Source organism: Anabas testudineus, chromosome 23 (assembly GCF_900324465.2).
Source record: "Anabas testudineus chromosome 23, fAnaTes1.2, whole genome shotgun sequence".
Taxonomy (NCBI): Eukaryota; Metazoa; Chordata; class Actinopteri; order Anabantiformes; family Anabantidae; genus Anabas; species Anabas testudineus.
This window is the reverse complement of record NC_046631.1, coordinates 12,473,105-12,493,085: the sequence shown is the minus strand read 5'-3', so window position 1 is coordinate 12,493,085 and position 19,981 is coordinate 12,473,105. Positions and strand designations below refer to the sequence as shown.

The following is a 19,981-nucleotide window of genomic DNA, read 5'->3' as shown; positions in this document are numbered from 1 at the left end:
AAAGACTAAATTGAAAGACTATACACATGCTTTAGGAGTAATGTAGTAATACTGTGCACATGTTTTGGGTGCTTTACAACAGCACCAGTTCTCCTCTGTACACTTGCATCATTTTATAATGAACTTGTGAGGTAGGTTGTTCCAAGCATCTTGGAAACCTTTAGTCCGTCTCACTGTCTTCTGTCTGCATGTAATTTCAGATTGAGTCCATTGAGCTGGGCACAGACAGGAGTTCTGAGGGGGTCATGACATCTGTTGCAGTGCTGTTTGTTCTTCTTATCTCTGAAGATAGCGCTTCAAGACTCTGGTTTGGAATCGTTACCATGCTGGAGAAAGAATTTTGGTATTGTAGGCTGGAATCTTAACATCTAGACTTTTGCACAGCACTGTGGTATGTAGATCAATTATTCTATGTTGAACCCTGTTGAACAAATCTCTGTTCATTTTACAGTTTCCAATACACCTCCACTGTGCAGAAATACATGGAGAAAGTTTTTTAATGTGTTTTAAAACCTTTAAACAAACATGAAACTGTTGTTCAGCAGTCCAACACTAAGTGATTTTTAACCTTTAAGGCTACTAGAAGAATAAAACAATAATAGTATCTAACAATAAATAATAATAAAGATATAAATAACAATGACAAAAAATAAGATAATTAATAATAAGTAAATAAGAACGTTAGAAATCTTCAGCTTTTATTTTGAAGACGACACATCCCACTTCCTGGATGACGTTCATAGCTTGACGCAGCTCATTGGCTGTTGGTCAGTGGCTCGTGGGCGCAGTTCGCTCCGTTGTCCAGGCGACTGCGCGTGCTGCCGTACCTGGCTGCAGTATATAAGCGCGGTCAACGGTCAGAAGCCACCACGGCCAGCGGCTCGAACCGACTCCGTGCCGAGTCCGTCCCCGTCTGAACGCTTCACTTCTCCGCTGCACCACCGGCGTCTGTGTCCCCTCACAAGCCGGAGGAGCGGGGGGTCCAGCGCGGGGCGATACAGCGAGGACCGACCAGCATGGACCCCCAGGCGAAGGACCGCACTAGCGCGGCGGCGGGCGGCTTCAGCGGCCACTTGGTGTCTCTGGGAGCCGACGGCGGCGACTCGGAGTCCGGAGCCGGCTCGGAGGAAGCTGCCGTGGGCTGCTGCAGCGATACGTTCAGCAGTCTGCCCGACATGGAGCCAGAGACGCTGGAGGAGAAATTAAAAGGACTAGCCTTCAGGAAACAGACCTCGTATCGGTGAGTGGGGAGCCGGGAGGATGCTGGAGTTTTATCCACCTGGTTTTAATCATAATTCACAATTTCACACCTGCTGGGTGATTTTCTGAGGATGTTCTGAATTTTCAAGTCCTCTTATTTATTATTTAGCCATGTTATAAGCTAATGCTATGAGAACCGCACGTCGTGCTAGCTAAAGTTTCTGAAGGAGACAGTGACAGAGATGATTTTAGCTTTGTTAAAGCTAAATGAACACATAGCTACACATGGTTTGCACAGTAGCTCTGACATGTTCAGACTAGACACCAATAATGTTGTTAACAACCTCATTATGAACCTGATAAACACACACACACCAGCAGCAGCAGCAGCAGCAGCAGCATCTCTCCATGTCAGTGATGGATCTAAATCATTTTACATACACAACAATGAGTGAGAGTGTTGCAGCCCTATTATGTTGGGGGAAGGAAAAAGGGTGAGCACTATTGATTTTTGGAGTGTGTGTGTGTTTAAATGTGAATATGTGTGATTGTGTGTGTGAATGCCAGCAGCAGCCTGACACCCTGGTGCGAACGGCAGCTGCTGTTGATAGTGAAAACTGGCCAGAGACCAAACACACACTCACACAGCAGTTCTAGTTGTCAGGAATGTGTGGTAAGCTGTCTGTCTATCTGTCTATCTCTGTGTCTGTCTGTCTACGTCTGTGTGTGTGTCAGCTTCTGTGCTGGAAATGATCCACATTTAGAGGTCAAATCAATAATTTGTACTTGTTTGTCTTTGATTTGAGGCACTCTAGCAAAGTAAAACAACCGTTTCTGGATTGAAAACCGCCAAAATCTACCCACAGTTAATTCAGAAGTTAGTTTTCTGTAAAAATGTAATTATCTGATTAATGAATTAAGGTTTGACTCAGTAAATGTATGTTATTCACTTAGAAAAGATGGTTCATATTAGCTTTACATGAATTTCATTTCACCAACAGTTAGCATCTCAATCAGTTAAATATGCCTCATATAAACTCATTAAAACACAATAAAGTGGACCATTTGGGAGGGAAATTAAACTAATTCTTAAAGGGATGGTACAGTATAATCCTATTACAGTCCATTTGACAGATGATAATTTCTCCTGTTGATTACTTTTCCTTTGTTTTTGGGAAATTCATACTTTTGGGCTACATGTACGGTAAGGCGAAGACATTAACCACTCTTTCACTTTAATTGTGTCATCATATAGAGTCTCTCTTCCTCTGGGTGTTTTCCTCGAGGAAATCATCTTTGGTTAAGTGAGTTTTGCAGGAGATTGTGCATCATTGGGAGTTTCACAGCTGCTTCACCCTCTCCAATATACTGTAACTGTGACTCTGCATATCAGAATCAGGAGATATGCATGAGTTGTGAACAAATTTTATTATTATCTAACAATCATTTTATATTCTGCAGTTGAGAGGTGTGGTTGACAGTTCAGCTGCAGATACACAAATACGGTTTTATTACCTTAAAGATTCCTTAAAATCAATTAGAGATAAATTCTCTACAAAGGAATAACATATTCATAACTGGTGCAGAGTCCCTGTTATGAGAAACCTGGTGTCCTACAAAATAATTTTACTTTTTGTCATCAGAGGTATCTTACAGGGCTGCAGTTGCCAAGTGGCTCTTACAGCTGTTGTCCCAGCTGTGTGCAGTCAAGCAGCAGGCTGCACCTATGCATCTCATGATGTTGCCTCTGAATACGTTTAGCAGCTTTCTTGTCGAGAGTTAGATGAGGAGATTGTTGCCAATCCCATATCTGCATGAGCAGCAGGCTGTTAGCTTAGCACAAACACAGAAAACAGACAGTAAACCATATATTTCTGTGCTGCACATACACATCCATATATTGTATATGTTGTATTGTAAAGTTGGACTTTAAATGGACCTTTTTTTGCACCAAACTACACTCGGCAACCCATAATAATGGCAAGTAAAGTATGCAGACATGGTCTGAGTACTTTCTGTATATATCGGATTGAAGTTCTGTAGGACTGGGAGTGAAAGTGACAGGATCGATACGGGCATAGATGAAAGTCTGAGAAGAAAAAGGTCAGAAGAAAAAATAATCACAAGGCAAGATGGGTAGAATACTCACCCTCTGCTCTGAAGTCATTTCCAGTCACTGCACCCAGTGCTCATGTAATGTAAATGGCTTTATTGGATAGATGGATTAATTTAATTTGGAGAGAGGCAATTTGGCTCATGTAACTGCAGCCACTGTTTAGTACTGTCCAATATCATGTTTGAGCTTTCATTATTAATGAGGAAAAAACTTTTAGTGCATCAGTGGTGAAATTTACCAGAAGACTTTAATTTATTTTAGTATAATTTTATTTGACAGTCTCGCCATAGGAGAGATTTGGATGTAAATAAAAATAGTCCTATTGTTTTATTATATTTTTAAATCTCAGCAGTATGTTAATTGTGTGTTACGACTTGAAGAGTGCTAATTTTAACCGATATCTTTAATTATGTCAAATAAATCTGCCTGCCTTTCTTTTTCTAGCACTTCTCTACCATTAATTACAGTTACAGGGGCACAGACAGGAGCGTCAGATAACAACATGTCTCATGTGTTTTGACCTTATTGGATAAAGCTATGGGTGATTTAAAATTTTCCTTTTCCGTGTGTAGGATGTTATTAGTTGGTCAATGGCGATGGTGTGTAAGAAGGTAGTTTACATAGCTTTGAAGCGACCCGTGCCAAGACGGGAATTACCATATGTGGTGATATGAAAGAGCTGAAAAATTATGCTGTTAGACATCAAAGGCTGTGTGTGTGTGTGTGTCTGTGTGTGCGCCTTTGTGTTTGGGGGTAGTGGTAGTGTGTGTCTATTGCAGCGTAAGGCTCGTGTAACTTATCTGCCAGACATTTGTCACACTTTGTCTCTGAATGTGTGTTCCCAGTACACTGTCCCTCCTTTTATCTATTCTTAGCCATCTGCCCGCATGACAGTCAGAAACACAGTCACTTTGTGGTGTGTGTATGTGTGTGTGTGTGTATCATGACCAGTTAGTCTGCAAGAATTACCTAGTTAGTCAACCAAGCAGCTGGACACCCCCCCTGTAAGTTAGTGAGTCAGAAACTTGTTATACAGTCGCTTTCTGTCTGTATCTGTGGCAGGTCAGGCCTATCAGGCTGTCAACACTTCATTCATTTCAGTTTGTGGACTGTTCACGTGTCAAGTAGTTAGTCATCTACAGCTCCAGAGCTCATAAAATACTACAAACCTCCCCAAACCCTCAAAACAGAGCTTTAACTGAGCGTTTATAGCATCATCACAGCACTTGTACTCTGACCTGAACTGATCGGTCCACACTCACTGAACTGCCTCTCTGAAGGATTAATGTATCTGAAGCCTATACCTGTACGCCTACAATATTTGCAGCCTTACTGGGAATCCTTTTACAGATTTACAGTAACGAGTGAGGCCTGTTCTCCGGTAAACATATAAAATATTCAGTGCAGCTTACTACGGGGAAGGAGACATAATGGTATAGTATGTAAGAAGATGATATAATAACAATGGTATAAATGTTATACTATACACTGAACACTAGAAAATATGGGGAACATTTACCATGTTGTTGTTTTGCTTCCCATTGAGCCCATGTTTGAATACAGCAGGTAACTGTCTGGAGATTTTGGCGTGAGCAGACGGGCATGTTCCACAACGTTTCACTCAATCTCAGTCATCACTCGACTGGCGCTGCTTCAGTGTATTAGTAAACCAAACACTGGGATTTCTGCAGTGTCCGTTTTGTGTCACATCGTGCCTCCTGCATGCTCTGCAGGTGTCACTGCTCTTTCCTAAATCAAATGGAGTGAGATGGCGTCTGACATGGACAACTCCTGTTGTGTTTTACACGTGTAAAAGGGCAACACAAGACAACATTGTCCAGCTTTAGGGAGCTGATGTTCTCCATCTATTGTTGTTTGTTTGTTTGCACATTGACTCAGACATGAGGCCTAGTTTCTTCTCCTACAGGTGACAATACATTCAAAATTCAACCTTTGGATAAACACACATGATGCAACAGACATCAACCTGAATTCTACTGTTACTGAACTAAAGCCTGTACCTGGCAAACCAACGAGCTGCCTCTGACCACTGACTCCAACATGACCTGTTTTCCCAAGAGGGAAAATACAATGAACCAAAGGCTTTGTTTCATCACCCAGCTTATCATGTGGTGGGATTTCACCACTGCCTCTGTGGGAAATGGTGCAGAAACAAACTGCTACGGGACAGGATGTCGTAACGTTATCCCTCCACTATTTACAGCCCACTTCACAAACAGCAGATCACAATAAATGCTTGTCATACCACAGGCCAATATACTTGTGGTTTTCTTGTCTTCTTAGCAGTTGTGACACAGCATACAGTAGAGAAAGGCAGACTGAAGGAAAGAGGAAAACATAAAAAGGGTAGAAATGTATCTCATGTTGCTGCTGTGTACTACCTGCAGGGATAAACAATGATCAAAGACCTTTCATCATCTGACGGAATATAAAACTCTGTATTCAGCCTTCAATTAGGACAAAATACAGAGGGAGTAGAGGGAGAACAGAGGCAGGGATAAAAAACACGAAGAACACAAAGGAAAACGGGCAGTTCTTTAACTAAAGTCAAAGGTGTGTCACCAATTGAATTAGATAAAAAAAAAAAAAAAGACGCTGCTGACGCATTTCAGACAATGAATGTGTTAATTGATGGAGAGCTGATACAGCAGTGGAGTATTAAACTTAACACTGGCTCTAAAAATAAAACAAGTCTGATAACTTGTGTGACTTCCAACAAAGAATATGTATGTTTAACAATGAAAGCTCTAACTTATTGATACTGAATTTTATGATTAAACTCCACCAGGAGGGAATTCACAAATGTTCCCTTCATCCTAAATACTTAACTTTATTGCTCTAAAAACTGCACCAAAGTCAGCAATACAAAGGCGTGTTGGAGTCGAGATTTGATGTGTTGTCGATACACTCACCTCGGGGCTGTTGAAGGCCTTCATGAATTTTTAACCTTATTATCCGAGTCTGCAGTTGATTTGTAAAAACAATGTTCACGAGTCCGCAGCCTAAAGGAAAGAGATATTTCAGATTTAGAAACCTCTGTAATGTCGTTGTGCTTACAGTAATTGTGTAACTGAGCAATACATCAGCGTGCAGTACAATGGTGTTGGTTTCCCAGAGGAAATTAAATTTAAAAGGCCAAAACAGAAGACATACTCATTATACCCAACAGGGGACTTTCAGCATATTTACAAGGGGCAGCAGTCATCACAGAGAGCACACGCAATCCTTTATGTTTTCCTGAGTTAAAGTGTTTGGTATGAAAAAAACATACATCATAATGAGATGATTTAACATACATGAGCATGGAACAGAATTTGGTGCAGTTCTTGGTCACCAACATGTTGTTATTGTGTCTTTAAAGAGCAATATAAGTATGAGCCAACTTTAGCTTTAACTGTCCTTCGTGTTTAGTGCTGATTAGTAATCTCTGAACTAAAAGCCAGTTCATACTTTCCATTCAACCTCTGACGATTCTGTACTCACACTAACTTAGTTTATTCTAACTCTCGTAGACTTCGGTAGTGGGGAAACTTGCATCATGGGTACAATTTCAAACATGTGGTTGAAAGAAGGAATTGGTAAACATTACTAAACTATGTCAGCATTACCCTTCTGAGCATGTTAGCAGGGCTGGGGCACGCTACGTGTGAGCTCCTCTGTACAAACACTGTAGTGGGCTCTGTACCAGCCGTCAGCTGCTGGTGAAGAAGAAAGCAGGAAAAGCCGAACGTGACAATCCTTTGTTAAATCTTTAGCATTGCACAGCACGTGTGCTGGGTTTTACTTGCTTTTAAGCTCATTTGGTTTTTAGAGATACTTCAGTTATCTGATTATTGATGTGTTTTGGAAGGTGACGGAACAGAAGAGGAAGTGGTTGGGTTCGGGTTCTCACGTACCAACAAGTCAGTTATCAACAAGTAGCTGCACTGCAAACTTTAATGTTTCACATTTTGCAAGGCGCACACTGGGCTCCTCTCAGGGCAGGGCTATGCTAGAGAAGTACTATTTGTATAATGAGTTGTGCATCAACATCACACATAAAAGTGCACTGGAAGGCAGCCATTAGAGCGGGGCCCAGATGCAAACAGCACACTTGCAGACTCTACTGGAAGATATTCAAGGTGTTGTACTTGAGATGTGTCAGTTGGATAATGAATTAGAAAGTCTTTGTAATAGAGGTTCCAAGCCTACTTAATTTCTCACCTCACAGCTGGTAAAACTACGCTTCTTGTGAATCAAAGAATAAACGGTTTCGGAAAGTTAGTGTGGGTGGATTCTGCAGCGATTCATACTCGGCCACGTGACAATGAGCTGCTGGGTTTAATCTGATTTACTGCATGTAGTGTTCTTTTGTTTTATACTTTATGTAATCTGAATTATTAGCTAATTCTGTTCTCTACCAATTTATTCAGTCTCCCAGCAGGGGGTCTAATTGTTCATGTTTTTTTATGCACGCTCTCCTTTTATCTCTGTGTTCCTTTCATTGCTGAAGTGGATCTAACAGCTAAAATCAATAGGGAATGAGAGCTTTCACCTGAATACACCTGCACACTCTGTAGCGCACAGCAGAAAGAGCAGCTCTCTTATGTTTTATACAAACAGTGTATGAGCTGGTTCGGTAGCACAGTCTGTGTTAAATTCAGTGATACGCTTGGCTCAGTCCGACCAGCTTAAAGACACTCATGAATTTTCAAGCAGACGATCAGAGCACCGGTTGTTGATGAAATACAAGGGTCACTGACACAGTTTTCCCTCTCTCCTCTCATCCTCAGAGCGGATGAACAGGTAGACATGCATATTTATGATACTTTTTCTCAGTGTGTTGATGTATGGAGCTGCAGTTTTTATCCACAGTCCTGTTGCAAGCTGCTAATGTTGCATTTCAGTTGAGAGTTTTACTGCCTCTGGCTATAAATCCCCATCGTACTGCTAAAGCTGTCAGAGAAATATACAGAAATCCTAATTTTAGCTTAATTGGAACTAACCATTATTTTCACTATGAATGAAATGATCTGCCAATTGTTTTGTTGATGAATGAATTACTCATGAATGCACCTACCAATTTCCCAAAGGTCAAGTGCACATTTTTAATTATTTAAAGCTTAGTTATTTATTTAGAGCATTTATTAAAGCCATTTAAAACCCATCTTCAGTTTAACATCATCAAAGTCTGAGAAAGCCAGCAAATACTGAGCTCATGAAGTGATTAAAACTTTTTATTAATTATAAAATAACTTATTTGAGTTCAGCTGTAGTGGATGTACAATCAGTATTTTAGGCATCATATGTGTTTATTCTGTAGCATTAATCCTTGTTATATTGAATTTATACTGAACTGCAAAAAAAAAAAAAACTTGCTAAGTGTTGGTGCAAATTTTAAAACGTTTTTCATTACTGCCACTATAAGAATTGAGAGAAACAATCAGGAATTCTAATCCTGTATTCAGGTTATTTTAAACCAATATAGGAAGAATCTTTAGTTAGTGATGTGAGGAACATGAAGCTAATACTGTATTTATTTATTTATGTTTGTTTCTACAGGTTTCAGTCTCCTCAGTGCTCCACACAGACCTGAGGTTTTTCATGAGCCTCTCCAGTACTGAATGTTAAATCATTTTCAAATCGATACTGGAGCAATTTCATGTTTTTTAGATGTAACACAGCCGTCCCTGCAGGTTTTACATGAGTGACAGCCGACAAGGAAAATTCAAGACACAGACAAGTTTTGTCTGGTGCTGCTAGCTGTGCTGAAAATAGACCCTAATTTTAGGAAAATTGTATTTTCATCTAGCGGTGAGGAGTTTAAACACAACATAGACTAAACCTCTGTCACAAGTCTTTTTTTAAACTACTAATTAAAAATCTATTCATTATTTAAGAATTCACTATCACAAAACATAATACTGCGATACTCAAAGGTAACGATGTTCTCTTACAGCATAAAAGAGCTGTTGATATGATGAACGTATGCCACCCAATGATAGGATACTCTTTTTATTATCTAGTATAGCTAGTTCCAGTGATTAATAACAGGAAATGGAGCAAAAAATGTGCATTTAATTGTAAAATAGCTCTATAAACAATCCCAGTTTGATTATTCTCCCATACTGCAGCTTGTCATGTCTTTAAGACACCAACTCCTTCAACTTAGCCAAGTGTTAAAAATATATTATATTGTATTATTTTTCCTAAATTTTGGCATTTACACTCAGGTGATTGCAGCATTTTCAATTTGCACCTTATAAAAAATGGTTGGAAAGCACTTAATGTGACTGTGGGAAGTAATAAATATGATAATTGACTTTCCCCATTAATTTTCCTCAAATGCACAAGGCTGTTTATGCGCATTATAAAAGCATGCTTAATTAGCCAACACATTGTTTAATTGCTCGTTTTAAACATGTTTTATGCTAAGGACACACTCTCTGGCCACTTAGGGTGAAGATGAGGTCAAACTGAATACAAGGATCTTGTAATGGACGGATGCTGTGATGATGAAGGTAGTCTGTGCGTCTTTTCCTGGCTCAGTCAAACATGTTGAATAATGTGTGTGTAAATGCTGGTGTGAGGGTAAGCGTGTGTTAATCGTGATGATGTGGTGTGACTCACTAATGCTCTCTCTCTCTCTCTTTTCTTTCTATAGTCACACACACATTAAAAGCAGGCAGACGCGTTAGTACATCCCTCTGTACCTTGTCTGGTTAGCGTTGTTCCAGTTGGCTGGCCGTGTGTTTGTGTACACTTATGCGTATCAATCATTTTCTGCTGAGAAGAAGACAGGTTTTGTTGATTATGTCTCTTTTTGGAAGAGTGGGATTTCTGACTTCTCTCTCTCTCTCTCTCTCTCTCTCTCTCTCTCTCTCTCTCTCTCTCTGTTCCTAGCCTTTTCAGGAGTGTTTGAGAGCATGAGCGAGTGTGTGTATTGGGGGTTATTTAGCCCATAATGCAGTGTGCCGTGGCATTAAGGGGGATTGGCTGACAGGAGCCGCTCCTTATTAGTCGTCTGGTTGGCTCTAAGAGGCTTTTCCTGCTTGGAAATGGGAGCTGAAAAAAAGAGGGCAAAAGGCGAAAACAGAAGAGAAAAGAGAAGTGGATCTTCCTGGTGTTGTAATAGAGAAGGAGAGAAACGTCATTGAAAAGAAACCTTGACATGCTGAACATTAGTCAATTGCTTCCTTCTCCATGAGACACTTGTCTGGTTGTGAAAGGAGGTTTCTGCAAAACTTCAACTGATATACAGAATATGACCTTTTATTTATAACAAATGACTCCAGAGGAGTATTTCACAAAGGCAGATTAGTAATAAACCTTGTTTTAACACTCTTCTAAACTCACAGGGTCTTTCTTTGAGCTGTCTGGCAGTGAACACGACAAAGTGAGATATAGAAAATGGTCTGACAATACAATATGAAAAGGCAGCAGTGTGGGAATTACATCAACAAGATGTAACAGGGAGATGTTTTCTGACCACATTAATGTGAACAACATATGTAACCTTGCTCAGTGTACAGTAACGGACTAAAGGTCTGCTGTGATTTAGACCACGAGACCCCCTCCTCCCCTCCAACAACCACTGTTACTGTACTATAGGTATCTGTTTACATTCCACACATGTACAGGAAACAGGCGCAGGCCTGGACTAAGCTGTAAATTTTGTCAAGATAAACACAATACACACACATCTACTAAAGTAAGTTCAATAAAATATACAGTACTATCCACACACACGTGACATTTTTCCTAATTAAAGAAAAGGAAAACAAATGCTTTACCATTTGCACCTTCTGTATGACAGAGACAGCTGTCTTTGTGCAAGTGTAAATAAAATATAAAGTATCAGCTTAACAACAATAAACTATACTTATTGGGAAAAAAACTATTGTCTGGATTCTGGATAAACTACAGCAACTGTCTAGTTTTGGTTATTTTTACAATAGTAGTGAAATAACTGCACACATTAGTACATACATCAGTCCAAACTAGTGTGCTCCAGAGAGATCATCGGTCATGTTTTCCTGTGTTTGTGATTTTAAAGTAGCACCTCCTCTCTCCTTTCCAACGAGCCCATCTGTCTCGTTCGAGCCGATAATGAACCTGTGAAGTTGACTGCTGAGGTGACACTGACTCCATCACTGCAAGTCCAGCTCTAACTCCTATTCTCTGTCTCTCTCTTGTATCGGCTTCAGCTTGTGGCGTGATGTGTACGTTTGTGCAGCCAAAGCTTAAAGCATGTGTAAAATATGCTATGTATTGAAAGGAATATTCCAAAAACATTTGAAAAAGTATAGTTCATATTATATTTATCTGTTTGGTTTTGTTTAGTTGAAATGAAGAGACTACTGTGTCTACTTATTTTGCAGCAGAAGCTTCACTATGTTTTAATCTTCCCCAAAGAGACATAGAAGCTTTTTCCAGTATTTACTGACATAATCACTAAATCCAGAATAGAATTATCTTTATACTTTTGGGAAATTACATAAGAAATGTATTTTTATTTCAATATTTAGTTACAGTAAGCACTTTGTCATGCTTGCAAAATTCAAATTGCCTACCTTAATCAATCTCACGTGTCTTACCTAATATGCTTTAGTGTGTTTTACTGACTTTTAATTCTCTGCCAGATGTACTCCTCTGCTAAGTGACTGACAAAGTGGATTTTTCATTTATTCTCATTGTTTTATTGTCTGGTGTAATCACCTTTTTAAATGTATTTCAAAGGTTTTGATGGATGAGAGAGATCTGCGGCTCTGATGCCAAATGGTTGTGTTGACTAATTTGGTGAAGCGCTCAGCTGCAGATGCTCCGTCAGCTCCACATGCACACAGGGCCGCTGCTCAGGAGAGACGTGGGTTTTATAATGTCTGCTTTTCTCTTTGTCTCCTTTTCTGCTGTTTTATTGGTAACTATGGCCAAAAGGATGATAATAAATTTATTATCTTTATGTTTCTCTGGGTTTTTCTCTCTTCATACACACACATCCACTAGAATAGTCATGAACATGTACTGTATGTGCTACATGGATTAACCCTGACCTTTTGCAAGTGTCTCTTGTGTTTGTGTGTGCCTGTGCAGGTAGGATTACCGAGCACTGATCATCTCTCAGCACTCAGAAAAATGAGAATCAGAACACTCTCTCGCTCATGCATAAATGTATGCACATGAGTTTTAGGCACACATTATAATGTGACTCTGAACTTGCAGAATAGTTTGTTTGTCCATTGTTTGCTTGTTTTGTCCGTTTTGCATTTTGTCCCTGAGTCAAACAGACGCACTCACGACCCAGCAGACCTCAGCTGCAGAGACACGCTATAATTAGTGAGACAGCATCTTTATCTCACTCTGGCTTCTCTGTGTGTGTGTGTGTGTGTGTGTGTGTGTGTGTGTGTGTGTGTGTGTGTGTGTGTGTGTGTGTGTGTGTGTGTGTGTGTGTGTGTGTGTGTGTGTGTGTGTGTGTGTGTGGACTAATTGCTCAGGTTAGATGAGCATCATTAGTAAATGATTAATTTTATTAGGCAGCTGTAGCCTGAGGTTACAGAGATCGTACACTTACCTTTTGTGGTTCTTTCTCTGTTTGCACTGTAGAGATTTAGAGTTACCAATTATTTCCTGTCTCTGTCTCTGTCTCTGTCTTTGTCAGACACTGTGCAGATTTGTCCTACGTGCCGTGTGAGCAGGGTGCAGGTGCCTGATTAATCACCTGAATGATCAATGATTTTGGTTGGCCCTTTTGCAGTGTGAGCAGTTTGATCTAGTTCCCCACATAGTTTCTCTGTGTTACAGTCAGTATTGAGACTGACATGAGCAACAACTGACTTAGTTGTGTTTTTTTGACTTTGTAAATTGGGTCCGTGTCCACACATGGAACATGAGGCAGATGCCTTTTGCAACACCTCAGTCGTACTTTTGTGGCTGTCATTTATTGTGTGGATGAGAGAGTAGTAAAGGAGGTTAATGGTGTTGTAGGGACCAGATTGCAGCCTAATTAGTTTGGTTTTCTAGTCCATGTCAGACTTTTGGTACCCAAAGCACGTCTGTGAGACAGAAATGGCCTCTCTTTGAGATACCCCCTCTTGGCTAGTTGGAATCCTTCTGCTTTTTAGAATGACCTCAATTTGTGTCAGGTTCATTTCCGCCATGTTTGTTTGTGTTTGCTGCTGCCTGCATCTGTGCTGTGTGGAAGAATTCAATGCAAAGATGAGGAATATTGCCATAAAGAAGAATTTGCTTAAAATAAATTATATGAAACAGTAGATGCTTTTCTTCATACTAGTATCTTCTTCTTCTCCTGTGGTTCTGTGCTGTAAGGGTATTTTAGTTACCTTTTAGGGTTAGTTTAGCTACCTGATCTCATTAGCTTAGCATATTGCTATTATTTATTATGAATTGTTGTTGATTGCTTGACATGGAAATATAATTGTTTAAGCATATACTACATATTTATTTAAAACGTTGTGATGCAGAGTTTTGTTTGTGGTTAGCACCTACATCACATTAAACCGAATTGACAGTCTTCAAAGTTGCTGAGCAGGCCGTGTCTGATATGGTGCTGTAAACCTTAAATGCAGTTCTCACGAGATAACAAAATAAACATAATAATGTTTCTGAACTTTTTGTATATCAGTGATCGTCCAGAAGTCAAACATATTTAGTTTACTCCATCATATAAGTGGAAAAAGTGGCTTCACACCAGAACCATTAAATGTTATGATAAATCGGTTCTGAACCTAATCAGTCTTCATTTTACTTTAGTGTTTTCTGTACACTTGCATCCTTCACATACCAAACCTTCTCTTTTCTCTTTTCCTGCTTTGTATCTACTTTTGCTCCCGTTCTGTCTCTGTCTTCTTTCATCTTCCCGTCTTTATCAGTTTCTCATTTTCTCTGCTGTCTTCACTCTGTGTGAGTCTATTCTAAGCAGTAAAGGTCAGATACAGATGCACAGCATGAATTTGATGCCTCCCCCACATTACATGCACACACACACACGCACACACACACAAACACACTGACAGACTGTGTAATTATGTAGGTGTTAGAGGAAGATTTGAAAGAGAGAAAGAGGCAGAGCATGGGTGAGGAGAGGGCAGTATCACTCCTATGTTCTGGCTCTGGTTCATGACATGTATTAACTGATTGTAGAGTCAGATATATACTGTATCATCACTGCTGTGACATACGAGTCTTCAAATCAGTGTTTACCAAAGTAATGTTCAAATCCAAGCAGCAACACATCTGGATAGAAATGTAATGCTCCTTTAATGCGAAAGTAGATTGAACATTTTAACAAGGCTTTGGATAATGGGTGGTTTTTGGCCTTCAGTGCAGAAGTGGCTGTTTGCTAATTGAAGGTTGCTTTGTGATAAGCTGAATAAATAAATAAGTGCATCCCAGTTTCTTTAGATGTCTTCTGTCTTGTCTCAGTTTACAGTGATATAAAACAGACAAGCACAAAATCTTAATATTGAGGATGTCATGTTAGCATGAAAATTGATTAATAAATATAATTTATACTACTGATTATTTATGTTATTAGTATTATTAAATGCACCACATCATTATTGTATTATTATTCCATGTTTTTTTTTTTTTAAATCTTACTTATATTTAAATATAAATGTTGGGGTAATGATCAGTGGATCGGGGACTGAGCAGAGCAACATGCCATGAGTGACTGAGAGTTACTTTACAGTCCAGTTGAGCAGGCTTTAGTGCAGATTCATGGTTCACCTGAGGCGCACTTTACGCTTCTACAGCTTGTTTAGGAAAGTCAAATGAAAGAATTAGTGTTTTGCATAGCACTCAATCTATTTTTTGTATTGTCTGCTTCACGTCGTTCAGTGTGTGCTCTTAGCTTACAGGATGTTGGGCTATATAAATAATATTTGACTTTATCCTTCTGGACTTGCTGTCAGACTAAAATATCTGTGAATGTCTGTGGAAGCAGTCAGGTGTCTACTCCAGTAATTGTACAGAGTGTTCTCAGTTTGACATGCACCTAATGTGATGCATGCCCCTGTGTGTGGCAGCTGAGACAAGACTCATTCCAAACACTTCTCGGGAACTCCAGGAGTTCCTCTTAATGTACTCCAGGCCCTGTTCTTTTTCATCATGTCTCCATGTAGCAGTGTCACTCACCTGAGATATTGTGAGTGGACGTGTCGTTGCCAAAGTTTGCATTGTCTGTTGCAGCACGCATTTGCATGTGTCCAGAGACTTTGCATGCATCCGTGCAGATTGAAGCTCACCTAAAGTCTGAGTGAGTGATTTCACCTGCCCAAACATGCAGCCTTGAAGGAAACTTTCCATAATCCCCACTCACTGCTTCAAAAACACTTCATCTTGTGGACACCTCACTTATTTTTGATCACCAATGTGTTTACTGGCTCTAAAAACTGCTGTTTGTTGATGTGAGTAAGCAAAAAATATATAGTTGCATTAAACTATTTTACATCATCAATAAAATATTGTAAAATTCACTTTGACTTATTAACAACAGCACATTAATATTTCCCCACTGTCTTGTACTGAGAAATGAATGCTCACCATTTACTTCAATTAAAAATCCGTGTCCACTCCACCACTTTTCTCAAACCATTAGGACAGAAACCACTCTTTCAGCATGTGTGTGTTTCAGCAGTATGCTGCGTTGACACTCCACCACTATGACTGTTAGTAGTCCGTTCACACACAATAAGCAGTTCTCTCACTCTCATTTCTCTCTTTCCTACTTATAGAAACAGAGTGGGTTTTCTGAGTGGGAGTTTTTCTGGAAAAGATGCACTGCTGACTCTGCTGGACCAAAAGAGAGAGATAGATAGAAACTGGTAGTGAAGCCGCCCTGAAGCTTTAACGAATGCAGCAGAAATTTAAACCTTCTGTGCAGTTTGTGTTGCACAGAAATAGCCACGATTGTTTGACTATTTTGAAGAATTTAAGGCTGAATATGTTTAATAGATGTAGTCATTTATCTGGCAGACTTGATTTAACGAGTAGTCGAATAATAAAGGAATGTTAATAAGTACTAATACTACTTATGTATTATTTACGTGCAGAGTTTGTTACTTTGATGGATGGAGCCATCATGACTTAAGCCAGTGGTTCTCAACCTTTGTGACCAATATTTATTGTTATTTTTAAAGCGTATTTTTCTGTACTATTGACAGGAATGAATTAGAAAAATAGCAACAGGTATAAACACTGTTAATCATCTTGTGACATATATATATATATATATATATATATATATATATATATATATATATATATATATATATATATATGTCACAAGATGATTAACAGTGTTTATACCTGTTGCATCTTGTGACATATATAATATATATATATATATATATATATATATATATATATATATATATATATGTCACAAGATGATAACAGTGTTTATACCTGTTGCTATTTTTCTAATTCATTCCTGTCAATAGTACAGAAAAATACGCTTTAAAAATAACAATAAATATTGGTCACAATATATATATATATATATATATATATATATATATATATATATATATATATATATAATATATATGTCACAAGATGATTAACAGTGTTTATACCTGTTGCTATTTTTCTAATTCATTCCTGCACCATATATATATATACCCGTTGCTGCTCATATTTTCCATCGTATCCTATGTTTGTTCGTTTAGTGGTTGGTACTGGAGCTTTTTAAGTGGTTGATGCTGATTTAAAGAGCTGGTATTATGGCTCCGTTTGACTCATTTCTTCTCCCTTCTTGTCTTGTCTAAGTGGACGGCCACCATTTCTTGACCTGCTGCTATTTAAACACTACAGAACCGTTTGACTGGATTATAAATGTTGCAAGAACTATATTTAACTTGAGTTTATTGTTGTTACCAAAGCAAATTGAAATGTGAAATTAAGAATCTTCTTTTAGAAACCACATTTTTTGTGAGGCTTCTGCTTTATTTAAATTTAATACATTAAAATTTGATCCAAAATGTAACCAAAAGTGTTAGTAAGGAGGAAAAATGGAAAAGAATTATGTGGCTGGATGGATGGAGGGATAAAAAGGCAGATAGAGAGGTAGATGAGGTTGAGGAGTGGAAGAAGAGAGCAGGAGAGAGTGAAAGTGTGAAGGAGAGATGATGAGGAGGAGGAGGAGGAAGAGGAGAGAAGCCAAGGCCTTTGGGCAAAGCCAATACCGCCTACAGATGCTCTCTCCTTCACTCCCTCTCTCTCTTCTCACAGTTTCCCTTTTTCTCTCTCCTCTTCTCTCGCCTCACGTGTTGTCTTGTCCTCTTTCATCTCTGATCTCTCTCTTTTTTTTTGTCAAATTCTCATTCCCCTCCCTTTCTCTGTAATCTTAACATGCTCTCCACTCTGTCTCTCTCCTCCTCATCCACCCCCAGAGGAGAAACAATGTGGGCCAGTGGAGAAGTGAAGTGAAGGGCAGACATGCTCACTCTGTCAAACACACACTCAGACCTTCACCTCGTCCAGTGAAGGGCAGCGAGGGGAGGTTATTAAAAACCACACAAGTATGCAGGGACAGGTTTCTAATTTAATTATTACTTCCAACATTTCTGTGAATTGATCCTTTGCAGGGAAGCAGACTGGAAAGCAAAAAGTGACAAACTAATCTATAGTCAAACATGACTAAAGCCTTGTAAAATTATAATTAAGAGCAGCTGAGAGGAAAAAAATCACCAACAGCCTCCAACTTGTAATTTATTCCAACGGGGTAGGAAGGTGCTATATAGGTGGAGGACCATGCAGCATCTTAGTTTAAGGGCTGTAAAGTCTGTGAGCACGCTAAAATTTTGATACTAAAAACTAAAAATGATGGGAATGTCATTAGTTTTCCAGTGGTTTGGTCATAAACCAAAATATTATTAACCTGCAGGTGTGTCCATCAAATTGTAATGTATTCAATAAGTTGTTGATCTGGGATTATGATGATGATGATGTAAAGATCATATATTTTCCCATAAATAATTGTAATAGACATGAAATACGATGCCTTTTGATCCATGATGCTGCACCTTCCTTCCGTCCACAAAAAGTTTTATTATTTACAGGCATCAAGAGTTACGTCAAACTTAAGCTTTAGTCACTCAAACACTCGACCATCTAAGTTGCAGTAACATATTAAATGTCTGGTAAACTTAGCGATGTACTGAGAGCCAATAAACGCTTAGTTTGACACCCTGTAACCCCTGCACCCAGTGCATTGTGTCATTATGTGTCCAGTGGTCCAGCTGACAGCACAAACATTCTTATGTAAACAAACATACTTGTAAACACTATGAGCAAATTCAAGGCGAAAATAAAGTCAATCTACTGGTGAATGGTGATGTTGGAACTGTAGCATGTCTGTGAAATTTAATCGGCAGTAGTTTGGAAGGGAAAAAACGGAAATGAGTGTTATAATCTTTGTTAAATACTATTCAGAGAATGAGGGAACAAAATGTTGAGAGGGTAAAACCGACATGCATGTTGTTCAGAGAGCCAGACAATGCTTATAAATAGAGGGAGGAAGGTCAGAGGGAAAGACTCAGGCTTCCTGGATCCAGCCTCACAACCGGATGCACACACACAAATGCAGACTGACAAAACACAAAATGAAAGTGTATCATAAATGTTACGTTTACATTAATTTCTGCCAGTATATTATTATTTCATACTTATATATGTGTATATTTGTGTTTCCTCTGCTTCATTGTTTTCTCCTTTGCTGTTTACTGTCTGGAGCTTCACCTAAAGACTAATGCAATCATAGATTAGTCCATTAGCAAATAGGCCAAACACAAACCAGAGCTAAAGGTGATATATTCACATTGTTTTTATTCCACTAAAATGTTATCTGCCAATCAACTAATAGAGTAAAGGTTTTCTTCTACTCGTTTCTACTGTTGAACTCTACTATTCTGAGCTGTTTCATCACTTGCTCCTCGGTGAAACTCTTTGCTTTTGCTTATATGTCGTCACTATTTCTGTTCACATCTCTTTTTCTCGGTGTGTTGATGGGTGTGTGTGTTTCCTGTGCGAGTCTGCATGTTGTGTGGTCACCACGTTGCACTTGTTTTCACAGCAGTGTGTTGTCCATGCGTGGTAACTTTATTTGTGTGTGTTTGTGAAGACATTGATCGTCGTAATAAGAGTTGATAGTGTACCCGGCTGCAGCTGCTCTCACACACCCACTCCCTGTCAGAGAGACACACAGAGAAGAGAAAAGTAGACTGTAATTAAATATATTACACTTATTAAAGTAGAGAAAAAAACAGAATCAAACTCAAGAACAGCCTGTACAGAAAATATGACCACAGACATATCTCTAATCAGTTAATTCACTATTTATTAATGCTTCCTTTTTTTGATTAACCTTAACCGCCATTAGGATATTGTTAATTAAACTTTAAAGTTGTGAGAATTTTTATATCAAAAACATTTTTCTTGTTCTTTACTTTTTAAATTCACCTGTATGTGATTCAGCAAGGAAGAATGAGATGGAGCCTTAATGTAACAAAAAGTACATTACTGCTATTTGTATTTAAAATAAAAAGGCTAAATTGTGCCTAAAAATGAAAAACCCAACGACCTACTGCAGTGTTCTGCTGCCTGGGATAAAAATAAAGGATGCAAATAATAAACAGCCGAGGT

The 19,981-nt window shown here is 38.9% G+C and overlaps 1 protein-coding gene across 7 annotated transcripts in view; it reads left to right on the top strand.

Moving 5' to 3' along the window:
• The first annotated feature begins 767 nt into the window (after nt 1–767).
• The window catches only part of dgki (diacylglycerol kinase, iota), a 56,945-nt gene continuing 37,731 nt past the window's right edge, over nt 768–19,981 (top strand). For 3 of the 7 annotated variants that reach the window (XM_026361994.1, XM_026361997.1, XM_026361992.1), the window contains exon 1: nt 769–1,240. In XM_026361994.1, coding sequence (XP_026217779.1) covers nt 1,017–1,240 — 224 coding nt within the window. In that variant the 5' untranslated portion in view covers nt 769–1,016. Of the gene's footprint in view, nt 1,241–19,981 lie in introns of all 7 variants that reach the window. The other 4 variants (XM_026361993.1, XM_026361995.1, XM_026361999.1 and 1 more) reach the window with 2 other exon arrangements.